Raw genomic sequence first — 16043 nt, 5'->3', positions numbered from 1 at the left:
GGTGTCACAGTGGTAATGGTGCTAGGCTCTGTAGGAGTCGTGGTCGTCACTGTAGTAGTCGTAGAGCTGGCAGTGGAAGTCTCTGTTGTCGTAGATGGTGGTGTCACAGTGGTTGTGGTGCTAGGCACTGTAGAAGTCTCTGTTGTCGTAGATGGCGGTGTCACAGTGGAAATGGTGGTAGGCACTGTAGGAGTTGTAGGTGTCACTGTAGTAGTTGTAGAGCTGGCAGTCGAAGTCTCTGTAGTTGTAGTTGGCGGTGTCACAGTGGTAGTGGTGGTAGGCACTGTAGGAGTAGTAGTCGTAGAGCTGGCAGTGGAAGTCTCTGTTGTCGTAGATGGCGGTGCCACAGTGGTAGTGGTGGTAGGCCCTGTAGGAGTCATTGTCATAGAGCTGGCAGTGGAAGTCTCTGTTGTTGTAGATGGCGGTGTCACAGTGGAAATGGTGCTAGGCTCTGTAGGAGTCGTGGTCGTCACTGTAGTAGTCGTAGAGCTGGCAGTGGAAGTCTCTGTTGTCGTAGATGGCGGTGTCACAGTGGTAGTGGTGCTAGGCACTATAGGAGTTCCTGTTGTCGTAGATGGTGGTGTCACAGTGGTAGTGGATGTATGCACTATAGGAGTCGTGGAGCTGGCAGTGGAAGTCTCTGTAGTTGTAGATGGCGGTGTCACAGTGGTTTTGGTGGTAGGCACTATAGGAGTCGCAGTCGTAGAGCTGGCAGTGGAAGTCTCTGTTGTCGAAGATGGCGGTATCACAGTGGTAGTGGTGGTAGGCAGTGTAGGAGTCATTGTCGTAGAGCTGGCAGTGGAAGTCCCTGTTGTCGTAGATGGCGGTGTCACAGTGGAAGTGGAGGTAGGCACTGTAGGAGTTCTAGGTGTCACTGTAGTAGTTGTAGAGCTGGCAGTGGAAGTCTCTGTAGTTGTAGTTGGCAGTGTCACAGTGGTAGTGGTGGTAGGCACTGTAGGAGTCATAGTCGTAGAGCTGGCAGGGGAAGTCTCTGTTGTCGTAGATGGTGGTGTCACAGTGGTAGTGGTGGTAGGCACTGTAGGAGTCATTGTCGTAGAGCTGGCAGTGGAAGTCTCTGTTGTTGTAGATGGCGGTGTCACAGTGGTAATGGTGCTAGGCACTGTAGGAGTCGTGGTCGTCACTGTAGTAGTCGTAGAGCTGGAAGTGGAAGTCTCTGTTGTCGTAGATGGCGGTGTCACAGTGGTAGTGGTGCTAGGCACTATAGGAGTTCCTGTTGTCGTAGATGGTGGTGTCACAGTGGTAGTGGTGGTAGGCACTGTAGGAGTCGTATGTGTCACTGTAGTAGTTGTAGAGCTGGCAGTCGAAGTCTCTTTAGTTGTAGTTGGCGGTGTCACAGTGGTAGTGGTGGTAGGCACTGTAGGAGTAGTAGTCGTAGAGCTGGCAGTGGAAGTCTCTGTTGTCGTAGATGGCGGTGCCACAGTGGTAGTGGTGGTAGGCCCTGTAGGAGTCATTGTCGTAGAGCTGGCAGTGGAAATCTCTGTTGTTGTAGATGGCGGTGTCACAGTGATAATGGTGCTAGGCTCTGTAGGAGTCGTGGTCGTCACTTTAGTAGTCGCAGAGCTGGCAGTGGAAGTCTCTGTTGTCGTAGATGGTGGTGTCACAGTGGTAGTGGTGCTAGGCACTATAGGAGTTCCTGTTGTCGTAGATGGTGGTGTCACAGTGGTAGTGGATGTATGCACTATAGGAGTCGTGGAGCTGGCAGTGGAAGTCTCTGTAGTTGTAGATGGCGTTGTCACAGTGGTAGTGGTGGTAGGCACTGTAGGAGTCGTAGTCGTAGAGCTGGCAGTGGAAGTCTCTGTTGTCGTAGATGGTGGTGTCACAGTGGTTGTGGTGCTAGGCACTGTAGAAGTCTCTGTTGTCGTAGATGGCGGTGTCACAGTGGTAATGGTGGTAGGCACTGTAGGAGTTGTAGGTGTCACTGTAGTAGTTGTAGAGCTGGCAGTCGAAGTCTCTGTAGTTGTAGTTGGCGGTGCCACAGTGGTAGTGGTGGTAGGCACTGTAGGAGTAGTAGTCGTAGAGCTGGCAGTGGAAGTCTCTGTTGTCGTAGATGGCGGTGCCACAGTGGTAGTGGTGGTAGGCCCTGTAGGAGTCATTGTCGTAGAGCTGGCAGTGGAAGTCTCTGTTGTTGTAGATGGCGGTGTCACAGTGGTAATGGTGCTAGGCTCTGTAGGAGTCGTGGTCGTCACTGTAGTAGTCGTAGAGCTGGCAGTGGAAGTCTCTGTTGTCGTAGATGGTGGTGTCACAGTGGTAGTGGTGCTAGGCACTATAGGAGTTCCTGTTGTCGTAGATGGTGGTGTCACAGTGGTAGTGGATGTATGCACTATAGGAGTCGTGGAGCTGGCAGTGGAAGTCTCTGTAGTTGTAGATGGCGGTGTCACAGTGGTAGTGGTGGTAGGCACTGTAGGAGTCGTAGTCGTAGAGCTGGCAGTGGAAGTCTCTGTTGTCGAAGATGGCGGTATCACAGTGGTAGTGGTGGTAGGCAGTGTAGGAGTCATTGTCGTAGAGCTGGCAGTGGAAGTCCCTGTTGTCGTAGATGGCGGTGTCACAATGGAAGTGGAGGTAGGCACTGTAGGAGTTCTAGGTGTCACTGTAGTAGTTGTAGAGCTGGCAGTGGAAGTCTCTGTAGTTGTAGTTGGCGGTGTCACAGTGGTAGTGGTGGTAGGCACTGTAGGAGTCGTAGTCGAAGAGCTGGCAGTGGAATTCTCTGTAGTTGTAGATGGCGGTGTCACAGTGGTAGTGCTGGTAGGCACTGTAGGAGTCCTAATCGTAGAGCTGGCAGTGGAAGTCTCTGTTGTAGTAGATGGTGGTGTCACAGTGGTAGTGGTGCTAGGTAGTGTAGGAGTCCTAATCGTAGAGCTGACAGTTGAAGTCTCTGTTGTAGTAGATGGCGGTGTCACAGTGGTAGAAGTTGTAGGCACTGTAATAGTCGTAGGCGTCACCTTAGTAGTTGTAGAGCTGGCAGTGGAAGTCTCTGTTGTCATAGATGGCGGTGTCACAGTGGTAGTGGTGGTAGGCACTGTAGGAGTCGTAGTCGTAGAGCTGGCAGTGGAAGTCTCCGTTGTCGTAGATGGCGGTGTCACAGTGGTAGTGGTGGTAGGCACTGTAGGAGTCGTAGTTGTAGAGCTGACAGTGGAAGTCTCTGTTGTCGTAGATGGCGGTGTCACATTGGTAGTGGAGGTAGGCACTGTAGGAATCGTAGTCGTAGAGCTGGCAGTGGAAGTCTCTGTTGTCGTAGATGGCGGTGTCACAGTGGTAGTGGTGGTAGGCACTGTAGGAGTCGTAGGCGTCACCGTAGTAGTTGTAGAGCTGGCAGTGGAAGTCTCTGTTGTCGTAGATGGCGGTCTCACAGTGGTAGTGGTGGTAGGCACTGTAGGAGTCGTGGAGCTGGCAGTGGAAGTCTCTGTAGTTGTAGATGGCGGTGTCACAGTGGTAGTGGTGGTAGGCGATTTAGGAGTCGTAGTTGTCACCGTAGTACAATTATATATTCTTATTTTCCCATTTTCTTTACATTCAATGCATTTTCCTTCCTCATATGAGTGGTCCACAGTTAATCCAGGGATTTGAATATTGTTATGGGTACAGTTACAAATTTTAACACATTTCATGGTTTCATACGAAAAATATGGAGTTTCTGGAGGGCACTTAGGAAAACATCCTAGGCAAACAATAAAAGAATTAAAGGAAGACACAAATATTTTATTAACAGTCTTGATTTAGTTTTGATTTAGTATTTTTTGGTGTGTAATTTAGAAATTATAGAAATATGGAAATATGCTGCAACATGATTTTCTTATGAAACAAATATAACATTGAAACTTGAACTTAAATTTAAGGCAAACAGTATATGTATGGTAAAATGTAAAACACACAAATTGCATCTTTAAAGTACAATTTGATGTCAGCAAGTTAGCAAAACATGTCCTGAGTATTAAAAAAAAATATGTCTAACCTTCAAGCAAAGGAATTTGATCAGAGCAATTTCCTGAGGGGTTTTCGCAGGTTATCAGGCAGGCAGATTCACAGGCTTTATAATGCCACTCACATGTTGTTTCATCAGGGTTGTAGAAGTCACAGAATAAAGCTGAAAAAACAACCACTTGAGTCAGGACAATGGAAACATTTATAGTAGACATCAAATCATCAAAGTTTATTTAAATTTGTAGAAGAGTAAAATAAACACTTACATATAGTGTGTTGTGTATGTTTAAAGGCAATAGTAAAATATTTACTGACATTTAGGATATATTAGCACTTACGGCAAATGCTTGGGCTCCGCCATTTCACGCAAACCCCCATTTTACGACATTCAGCAGCGTAAGCTGCTACTGCAGTACAGAAACAATCACAGTCACCCCCAGTGTCACATGTACAGGTGTCACTTACACAGTCTTCATAGTATGGAACAGAATCCACCTAGGAGTTAAAAAAAAAAAAAAAAAAACTGAATATTTCATAGATTCTATCATGTTTTTTCTTTTTCATGTCACATTTTTGCTTGATTTTCTTCCTTATACTGTAGATATATTATGTAGGGATATGCTGGTACTAATACCGGTACCGAACGGTACTCGGCCAAATTACAAATGGAAGTGATCATCCTTATTCCTTTGGAGTGGAGACTTTGGGATTAGTAGGGCACATGTGTGCCATTAAGTAGTCATTAGGAATGCACTTTGCCAAAGGAGCAACATAATTTCCTCATTATCTTCAGTCGGGATGTTCCCGTGACAATGCAGCATGTGTCCGTCAGCAGATTCGCTGATGGACACCAACATAAAAACAATATACATTTTATATTTTACTTAATTAGTTTTTATATATTTTATAAAGCATATTTTTTTTTAACTTTTTTTTAAATATAAAATGCATGTTTATTTGGAACAGTTATGCTAACAACAAGAAAAACATTTTTGACAGTAAAACAGCGAAATCTGCTGACAGACACATGCTGCCGTTGTCATGTGAACATGCCAGCTGAAGATAATGAGGAAATTATGTCAGTTCTTTTGCAAAGTGCATTTCTAACTACTTAAAGGCATGTTCCCTACTCACTCCAAAGTCCCAACTCCAAGAGGATAGGGATGATCACTTAAATTTGGAATTTGCCTGGGAACCATTCGGTACCGATACTAGTACTGGCACATATATATATATACTTTTTGCTTTTTATGTGTATATTTATTTATGAAATCAAGGATGGTTGAACAACATGTCAAATAATTTCTCATGTACAGACAAAGATAAAAGCAGAAGGTCCAAATTTGGCTTATTTTATTTTGGCTTATTTACAAGTGTAATTTCTGTGCCACTAGTGGTACCAAAAAGCATTGTATAAATAATGATTATTTTTAAACTCTATCTGCCAATGGTCAGTTGAATGTATGTGAACTTCAACAAAAAAAATTGCACATCACATGTAACTACCGTAGAAAATAGTTTATACTGTTACTTACAAGTGCATGGCAATTTTTAAAGACATCACTTCTTATGATGTTGCATCGTTTTTCAGCCCAGACATTCCGATGTAAATTTTCTTTACAAAAGTCTATCATGTTTGTCAAATCTGGGCAGTCGGGATTCGCTTTCCAGCTATTTCCAAAATCTTTTGGATCCGTCACCACTTCGCCATTATGCTTCATAAATTCATTGTTTGCATTACCATCAAAGTTTCCACACAGTCCACACACCTTGCCCTGCCATAGAGATCATGTAGATGTTTAGGTGAGTGATGAACAAATGGTAAAATGTAAAGGTGTACCTTTAAGGACTGCATACCTTAAATTTCGGATTGAGTTGGAGTGTCAAACTTGTTTTATTGTCCCAGATTAAGTTCAAAAGATCTTCGATCTCTGTGACAATATATATCCCAGCAGAATGGATCTTATATCGGTGATCAGTGCTATTGCTCTCAACAACTTTGACTCCATCCTCTGATAAAAGTATCTCAGATCTCTGCAGGATTAGAACAGTGAGTATTAAAACACTCTCTATAACTCCAATATATGTAACTGGATATCTCTCTCATATGACACATGTTGCAAGGTCGCAGATTATATCACAAATTTCTCAAACATTTCTTTATATACATGTATACATTAGTTATATGCATGTTACATACTTTTACACGTTTTCTAATACTACATTCAAGCTTAGTTTGATCTATGAAATAACCTCACCCCAAATTTGAGACTGATAGACTTGCAGATGGTGTTGGTGGTCTCACATAGTTTGTTCTGTGTGACAAGGCTGAAGGAGAGAGTCTGGTTCATATTGCAGTTATCCTAGAGGGGTCACAAACAGTAACATGTCAGGCCGTGAAGAAGTTGCCACAGATGGGTAACTTCACTAAACAGTTGCAATACTTTTGCAAGTTGAAATACAAGTTAACTGAATTCTTTGTTTTTGTTTTCTTCTTTTACTTTTTCTTACTTTCCTTTGCTTTATCTTTATTATTGAATCACTGAGTTATTGTCTTAAGAACAATCCTATCAGGTCAATTCATCAGGTCATTTTAGTGCAATTTGTTAATCAATTCATTAGATTTATGGAAAAAAATAGGCTTGTGTCAGAATGGGCATTGATTTCTTGAGTTCAAAATAATGAAAAACAATATGGTTTAATTAAATGTAGTTAAGTAAAAAGTATATTATTACCCCTTGGAACGCAGAAAAAGTAAGAGTTTAAAATACAATGTAAAACATACAGATACTTTAAAAATGTATTAAAGTTTAGTAACACAATTAAAGAACACAGACATGGATAAACATACACGGGCTATGGTGTGTTCGCATTCTCTGTAAAGGGAGTATCTCTTGCCATCAAAAGTCCTGAAATGACCTTCACCGTAGATGGTACAGGTGCCGTAGCACGCATTTTCAGTACATTTCCATATCCCATTTTTGCATATGCTGAAATATTAAACATACAAATTATTAATACTGTTCTTATCAATATTAAAGTGCCTGGAAATACCTGTTTCAGCATCAGTTCATTAGAAAAGCTAAGAGGGAAGACAACATGGTAGCGGCTTCTGAATCAGTCAGTCAGTCAGTGCTCCTGTAGCTCAATTGGTAGAGCATTGCGTTATCAAGCATAAGGTTGGGGGTTCAATTCCCCCGGGAACACATGACAGGTAAAAATTGATATCCTGAATGCACTCTAAGTCACTTTGGATAAAAGCATCTGCTAAATGCATAAATTTAAATGTAATTTTTAATTTCAGTCAGTTTTATTTTTATTTATTTTTTATGTTATTGGGTCCAGTGTTAATTTTGACACGAAATTTTAATTTAGTTTTAGTCTTAGTCTTTTGACTATAATTCTTTTTAGTTTTAGTCAAGTTTTAGTCATCTGATTTGTTTTAATTTTAGTCTTATTTTAGTCGACTAAAATTGCTTGGTATTTTAGTCGACTAAAATTGCTTGGTATTTTAGTCGACTAAAATAAGACTAAAATCAATAACAGATTTACTAGACAATTTTTTACAGCTGGTATAGGAAACAAACTTAACCAAAATATATAAAACACAAATTCAACTTTATTTCAACACAACTGTGTCTTTATTTCGATTCAAAAGCTTTTATGCAGCAACAAACACTGTCATGATAATGTAAACAATAACTAGCTGCCAATTGACCATCAATAAAAGAAAAATAACGTTAGGTCCAGGACCTTAAAGCTTACAGCTGAGCTGAACAATAAGTGCATACATTTAAAGTAAATATTTAATAAGTTGGCAGCTAGGTGGATAAAAAAAGTAACAAGATTTTATAAGGTATTCATTTGTCTAGCAATATTGTATGTTTTAAATACTACAATATTGCTAGATTTGTATGTATAATGATAGGATGTGAACATTCATGTTTCACATGACTAATATAGAAATATTTGTGATATTGTCAACAAGTAGAACATTATAAAATATACTAAACATTAGTATTAATCAAATGTATTTATCATGATATTACGTATTAGTATTGTGCTCGCATCTAATTTGAAGAAGGGGCTATTTTACAGTACTTTTCAGTTCGTAATATTTAATGCTACAACATCTACACACTGCAGTCTTCCAATTTTGCTTAGCTCAATAAACAAAAGAACATCGTTGTAAAATTACATTTGAGAAAATGTCCGGGTGGCTCGTCTGTAAATGTCTTTTCAAATTGGTTGTGTTCTTGACACGAATGAGCGCTCTGCGTGCTTTACACTTTGTTTTGTTTTGTTCGTCGTCATACGTGAAGTGAGCTGTGGACATTTTGTCGCTCTTTTAGACAGTAGGGAATTTAAGCAACAGCTGCGAATGGAACGGCTACAGCGACCGGAAGTTTGCCGTCACACCGCTGTAGCCAAGAACGTAAAAGTCACTAAGCAACGGTAAAACAGAACAGCGCAACGCAGCATTAATTCATTTATTGAGATCCAAAAAAATATATAATTTAAAAAAGCAAGAGAAGGATTGCTTTTGGCGTTAAATGACAATCTTTTGTCAGAAGAGGAGTTTTTAATATTGTATGATGTAAATAAGTCTAAAAACATAACATTTATTTACCTAACCTGTCACGTTGTAGCGACTCTGGCAAATCAGCTGTTCTCCCGTAGTAGACCGTTAAATTAGAACGTCAGAAAGTAGCAGTTATTGCGCGCAGGCGCAATACAACGCCAGAATGGCGTTGCCGTTCCACCAGAGGCTGTTGCTTAAAGTCCCTATCACCTCTTCGAATGCCGACTTCCCGGGAGCTCATAAAAACTGAAAACCTTCGCTTCACGTCTCAATAAGTCAGGCTCTGATTGGTTCTCTTCTCTCATGCAGTCTGTTCTGTTTTGCCGGTTCTTTTGCTCATTCCTCGCATCTCTCCCGTCTGCTGATTTGATTTTCGTCACAGTCTATTTTCGTCTCGTCCTTTATTCGTTGACGATAATGTCAATCAATTTAGTCATAGTTTTAGTCTCCATCAGTGCCTTCTATTTTAGTTTTCGTTTCGTTTTCGTCGGCAAAAATATATTCGTGACGAAAATAATGACGAAAATATTTAGTCAACGACATTAACACTGATTGGGTCAAAAAAAAGCTTGCTACAAAATGAACAACTATATTATACACAGTAAACTCAAAGCATATTACACAAATGTACATATCTTGTGAAAGCTATGATTTAAAGTACTTTCAAACTGGTCATGAGCAGCTGTGTCCCTCATAGTGAAATGAATAATTTAAATGAATACTGTATAATGAATACTGTATATGAATATATCCACATAAAACAAATGATGCCCATTACTTATCACAGGGAAAAAACTGGAGGCCATTGTAAGATTAGGCTTGTTCGAGATGAACTACACTACGCTGTCACCAGCTGGCAAGAGTAGCTGCTTGCAGTCGGGACAGAGTTAAAAGTGGAGACGTTAAGTCAAGGTGTTTGCATACTCTTATCACAGATGAAGTGAATTAAATGCAATATTTGTCAAATACACAGACATTTTATATACTGCTTAAAGGGGGGGTGAAATGCTATTTCATGCATACTGAGTTTTTTACACTGTTAAAGAGTTGGATTCCCATGCTAAACATGGACAAAGTTTCAAAAATTAAGTTGTACGTTCCGGTTTGTCACAAGTTTCGGAAAGTTTTTTTTTCGAGTATGGGTGTGTGTGACGTTAGATGGAGCGGAATTTCCTTATATGGGTCCTAAGGGCACTTCTGCCGGAAGAGAGCGCGCTCCCATATAGCAGAGAGCAGAGACATTCACTGATCAGAGCGAGAGCGAAATGTCACAAAATAAGTGTGTTTTTGGTTGCCAGGGCAAGACAACCCTGCACAGATTACCAAAAAAAAAAAAGCATTAAGGGACCAGTGGATGGAGTTTATTTTTACAGAGCATCAACAGAGTTGTGCAAGTGTTTTTGTTTGTTCCCCTGCATTTCGAAGATGCTTGTTTTACAAACAAGGCCCAGTTTTACGCCGGATTTGCGTATCGTTTATTTCTTAAGGATAATGCAGTCCCAACGAAAAAGGGTCACGATCGTGTGTTGGTACCGCAGGCGGTGAGTAAAACTGCTTCAAATATCTCTGTTGTTAACTTAACTATCGGCGCATAAGCACATCAAGTAAACAACATGCGATGTTGGCATCAAACTGCACTTTCCACATGTACAACTTAAAAAAAAAAAAAAAGACGACATAAAGTGGAACTTAGTCATTTTCCAAAACCGCTAAGCCAATATATACAGTTTCAATACATACTACATAGAGATGTCCTGCTGTAGTCGTTGCTGCTGCTGCTCTTGTTAAATTTCAGCCTCTGGTTCTGATTCTGGATCATAAATATACGCTGAATCTGACTGTTAGCCATGGTTTGTTTTTGATGTTTTTTTCCTCACGGTAATGTCACAGCTTCCAAACGCTCTCAACGCAAAAGCCTACTCGCGCTCGTGATTCTTTAGCTCCGCCCACACGTCACGCCTCCAGGCGCTCGTGTTTTTCCGGGAAAAAACGGTACAGAATATCTTTCTCTTATAAATATAATAAAACTAAAGACTTTTTGAAGTTATGAAGGATGCAGTACTACTCTATATGTACTCAAGATTAACAGGATATTGAGTGAAAACGAGCATTTCACCCTCCCCCCCCCCTTTAATACAGTACCATCTGTTCGTGAATGAAGTTCAACATAAACATATACTATTTAAATTCCAATGGGGGGGGTAAAATAAATGCTAATAGAAGTGTTTTTTGATAAACGTGCCTCAAACATGACTCACAAAAAAAGTTTTTACTGTTATAAAACACAGATTTGTCTATCCCCAAGAATCAAACTGACCACCCTACAGAAATCAAAACCACACGGAGGAATCAAAGCACCACATTGTTACCACTCTCTCTGGCCAATCAGCTCCAAAATATACACAAATAAAGGATCCCATCAGAAAGCACATGGCTTGACTAGATGTTGAACTAATAATTTTTAAGGACATTAACACTTCTACAATCAGACAATCAATAAGCACCACTGTATTAAAATGCAGACAATATCAGTAGCTATGACAGCCTGGAAAGTTCATCAAATCACAAACTCCCCTCTTGCACCATCTAAATACACACAGATTTGGAATAACCCAGATTTTACAGCTAACAAGAATCGACCCAATTTTAGCACATACGCAGAAAAGGGCATCACTCAACTTCAGCATATCTTTCATAACAATAACCTGGCACCATTCTCCCACTTCGTCTAGAAATACGGCATTAGGGGTAATCGTTTTTTGGAATACTCACAATCCAATCATCAGTTCAATCAAAGACTGACACTTGGACAATTAATCTAGACTTTTCCCCTTCAATCTCAGAGCTAATTGATACGTGACCCTGGCAGTGTAGGGCAAGTTACTCTGAAAATGCAATCAAATTACTGATTACTCTTTTTAAAAGTAATCATGTTACTGTTCTGATTGTGTTATTTCAAAAGTAATTAGTAATTAGTTACATTACGTTTTTTTCTCCGTGAAATTTATGAAAACCCAGCATACATGCTCCCAATAAATATTTGTAATTAAAGCATCAACATTCACAAAACACTAGTTAATTTTAACTAAAAAAAATAACTATAATTTATGTGTTTTAGATATTTTATGTTTAAATATTTCTATTTTATGGGAGTCCTGTGAGTCATTTTACTCTCTTGCATCCCGCACACACACGAGTCTCTGCATTCGCCCATCTTGTCCCGTGCTGCAATCTGCAGGTCTCTAATCCACTGAATGCACTTGACTTGACAGTAGGTGTGCTACATTTCTAGATTACAAAGCAATCGTAACTATTGTAACTATACTCTAATTACTATTTTGAAAATTAAAACGCGTTAGATTACTCTTTTACTAAAAAAAAATAATAATTAATTAAACTTTACTAAGTAATACGTTACTGCTCAACACTCGACCCTGGACCACAAAACCATCAGTGTTGGGGAAAATTACTTATAAAAGTAATGCATTACAATATTGCATTACTCCCTAAAAAAGTAACTAATCATGCTACTTAGTTATTTTACATGAAAAGTAATGTGTTACATTACCTTTCCGTTACTTTTTAAATATGAGAAGGGCTTGATTTTATTATTATTATTATTAGCAGTGCAGAATAGCACACAGTCATACAGTATTTGAGTCGGGAGTTTCTTTGACTTCTCTCTTATAGCACCGCTCTCTCACTCATTACATTCAAACACAACTGCTATTAGCTTGTGCCTCAGTTACTGACTGTATTTTCTTTATTGTTTTTAATATAAGTTCTATTTACAGCAAATGTAAAAGCCCTTTCACATCAAAAAGTGTAATGAATAAACCTCAGGCTGAAGGAAAAGTAAATTCAAGTCTGTACAGTAGAAGACAGGAGAAGAAGGTTCAACATTCTTCAGCAATAAAAAAAAAATAAGCACAATTGTTAGTTTATCTAAAGTCATTTTTGCTTATTGGTTGAACTGCATCATCAAAGGTCAACAGCAAAGACATTAGTTAATTAAATGGGATGTTATACATTTGTGTTGTTTAACATATTTAATTAATGCAGGTTTGTGTCATATTTTGACATTGCATTACACTGTTTTAATTCATTTTGATGAATACTAAACCAGTTTATTTTTGCAGGTGGGATAAATTAATGCACATTCACATTTAGTCTAGAACTACATTATGTTCACACAGAGTACACAACGCCTCTGTATCTTATGATTTCTCCCAGTATGGGGACAGGAGACTTGTCAGTCAATAAATGGGAAAGCAAAGTAACTGCCGTTAGTTTTTTGAAAATGTAACTCAGATATTTTTTTGTAAATTAAAAAGTAATGTGTTAGTTAACTAGTTACTTGAAAAAAGTTATCTAATTATTTAACTTTCATTACTTGTAATATGTTACCCCCAGCACCCCCTAAATAAATAAGCTTTCCATTGCTGTATGGTTTGTTAGGATAGGACAATATTTGGCTGAGATACAACTATTTGAAAATCTGGGATCTGAGAGTCCAAAAAAATTTAAAAAAACTGAGAAAATCGCCTTAAAAGTTGTCAAAATGAAGTTCTTAGAGATGCATATTACTAATCAAAATTTTCATTTTAATATATTTACAGTAGAAAATTTACAAAATATCTTCATGGAACATGATCTTTACTTAATATCCTAATGATTTTTGGCAAAAGAGAAAAATCTATAATTTTGACCCATTTAATGTTTTTTTTTTTTTTTTTTTTTTTTGGCTAATCCTCAAAAAAAAAACTACTCTCCCTCCAAAATATACAGAATGATATCAAAATCACAATATATATTAAGTCTACCAAATGTTAAATGGGAGTTAGATTTATCTATTACTCCCGATGCCATCTTCTGGACACAAATCTTCAAAAATATCTACTTCATGACAAAAAAAATGACAACCTGCATCTTATACAGTATAACGTCTCAGTTACATATGGTAACCCTTGTTCCCTGAAGGAGGGAACTGAGACGTCACGTCGGATGACAGACGAAATTGGGATCCCTACCAACATGCCACAGGTGCTGCCCCTTCCATACAGTAGGCCTATAATAATACTGGGAAAGCATGCCCTATCATTTGGAAGAGGATACACTGCTAAACCACCTCCTCCCAGAAGGTGTTAAGTGACATTTACTCACATGGAGTAACCCAGAGGGGCCCTACTGTACATGGAAGTCTCTGAGATGGCTCATGGCAGCATCATTTAGAGACATTAGGAATGGCCTGTGCCACGGGAGGATCAAGACATGAAAGTATGTGTTTTTCAGGGACCGATATCAAGGTTCCTTGTCCGTCAGACGACTCCAGAGGCTGATATGGTAGGCTATATGCAATCATTTGGATTTTTAAATATCAAATATAGTTGATAGGAAAGTTATTACATTAAAAGAGATGGTACAGGTTTAGCCTAACATTCCATATACATCTCCCCAGTGTTCCCCTTTGTTGTTTTCCTGTCTCCCGCTCCCTCATAATGTGTCAATAATTTCTGATGGGTTTCTTAACCTTTTAACTGTCACCCCCATTTTTGAACATAGACGTGGAAGTACACTATTCACACTTAAATTGTTATAAATCATAAACGCTTTTGAATACAGACCAAAGGTTGGTCTCTTTTTAAAGAAGACAATCTGCAGATTATTGCAGAAGTGAAATCATTTTAAAAAATGAAAGCATAAAAAAGTTATAGAAGTTTAAATTTACTGTAAATACGTTTATTATTTTATTTTTATTATATTTTATATAAAATAAATATTTAATAAAATATGTTTTAATCCAAAATTGCTATAAAATTACAGCCATATGTCTAAATAAGTTGTGTTCCAAATTTGAAGTTGATATGAAAAAAATGTAGGTTCATATGCAATTTTGTTTAGGCGTTATACCACAAAAAGCCACCGGGGGCCATTGAAACTCCGTTGAATTTTTTGGATGCATTTGTTTGACACAAATGTATCAATTTCTCTCTCAATATTATGTCTATGACAAGATAACCACCAAATATGGAATCTTGAGACTCAGACCTTTCCAACGATATGTATTTTGTCAAGATTATGAAAAGTTTTGATTCTAAAAGACCGTAATATATTTGGAATATGACCCCTCCCACTAAGGGGGAGGACCACGCTAAAAGATTTTAAAGTACGATTTCCATGGTAACGCAGTGTTCGATTTCAAAATGGTTTTCATAAGATGAATTTGGAGTATATAAGCTTTCAAATGATATATGATTTATGATGATTACTAAAATATGTGATAGGGAAAAAGGAAGCGGAATAGATTTTTTGTGTCAAAGGTCAGAACTCCAGTTATGATGTATATGTTTTGAGGTGCACTCTTTTTATAAATTAATCTTTTACTGTTCCTTCATAATTTTTTAACAACAAAACGTGGTCAAATATCTATTTAGGAGTCTTAGACCTTTCCAACGATATATAGTTTGTCATGTTTAGATTAGGATATAATTGTAATATATTGAAGTAAATTTAGGCGTCCCGTATACGGGACGGTGACATTTATCAGGTTAATAAGGTATCTGGAGGAGGGAAATAATTATTTTTTAATGAATAATAGTTTTTTTTTTGTATTTTAACTATAATGGAAGTATAATTATATAATATAATATATAATATATATATATATCCTCCTATCAACCCTACTGGCAAATGTCATCTCAGGAACCACACTTCAATGGTTTGAGTGTTACCTATCAGATAGGTCCTTCAAAGTATCTTGGAGAGGTGAGGTGTCCAAGTCTCAACATCTAACTATTGGGGTGCCTCAGGGCTCAGTTCTTGGACCACTTCTCTTCTCTGTCTACATGGCATCATTAGGTTCTGTCATTCAGAAACATGGCTTTTCATTCCACTGCTATGCTGATGACACTCAACTCTACCTCTCATTCCATCCTGATGATCCAAAGGTAGCTATTCCCATCTCAGCTTGTCTAACAGACATTTCTTCCTGGATGATGGACCATCACCTTTAACTCAACCTTGCCAAGACAGAACTGCTTGTGATTCCACAAAAACCCATCGTTTCATCACAATTTCACCATCAAGTTAGGCACATCAACCATAACTCCTTGAAAAACCGATAGAAGCCTTGGAGTTATGATTGATGATCAGCTGACTTTCTCAGACCACATTGTTAAAACTGTCTGATCCTGCAGATTTGCTTTATTCAACATCAAGAAGATCAAGCCCTTTCTTTCGGATCATGCTGCACAACTCCTTGTTCAAGCTCTTGTTCTGTCCAGTCTGGACTATTGAAATGCCTTCTTGGCAGGTCTTCCAACCAATTCTATCAAACCTTTACAATTAATTCAGAACGCGACAGCAACATTAATTTTTAATGAGCCAAAAAGAATACACGTCACATCTCTGTTTATCAATTTGCACTGGCTTCCAATAGCTGCTCGCATAAAATTCAAGGCATTGATGTTTGCCTACAAAACTACCACTGGCTCTGCACCCATTTACCTAAATTTGTTACTTC

General features: G+C 38.6%; 1 protein-coding gene across 1 annotated transcript in view; it reads right to left on the bottom strand.

Moving 5' to 3' along the window:
• Positions 1-120: 120 nt before the first annotated feature.
• LOC128014038 (mucin-2) overlaps positions 121-16043 on the bottom strand; it is a 31247-nt gene continuing 15324 nt past the window's right edge. Inside the window, exons 22-32 of the mRNA XM_052597278.1 lie at positions 6791-6929; positions 6198-6302; positions 5797-5973; positions 5475-5714; positions 4278-4434; positions 3971-4102; positions 3447-3676; positions 3018-3405; positions 2610-2938; positions 348-2456; positions 121-306 (exon numbers count right to left, since the gene is read on the bottom strand). Of these exons, the coding sequence (XP_052453238.1) occupies positions 121-306; positions 348-2456; positions 2610-2938; positions 3018-3405; positions 3447-3676; positions 3971-4102; positions 4278-4434; positions 5475-5714; positions 5797-5973; positions 6198-6302; positions 6791-6929 (4192 nt within the window). The remainder of the gene's footprint in view (positions 307-347; positions 2457-2609; positions 2939-3017; positions 3406-3446; positions 3677-3970; positions 4103-4277; positions 4435-5474; positions 5715-5796; positions 5974-6197; positions 6303-6790; positions 6930-16043) is intronic.

The sequence above is a fragment of the Carassius gibelio genome, chromosome B25 (genome assembly GCF_023724105.1).
Source record: "Carassius gibelio isolate Cgi1373 ecotype wild population from Czech Republic chromosome B25, carGib1.2-hapl.c, whole genome shotgun sequence".
NCBI classification, from domain to species: Eukaryota; Metazoa; Chordata; class Actinopteri; order Cypriniformes; family Cyprinidae; genus Carassius; species Carassius gibelio.
The sequence above is the reverse complement of the archived record's forward strand: the minus strand, read 5'-3'. Positions and strand labels throughout refer to the sequence as shown.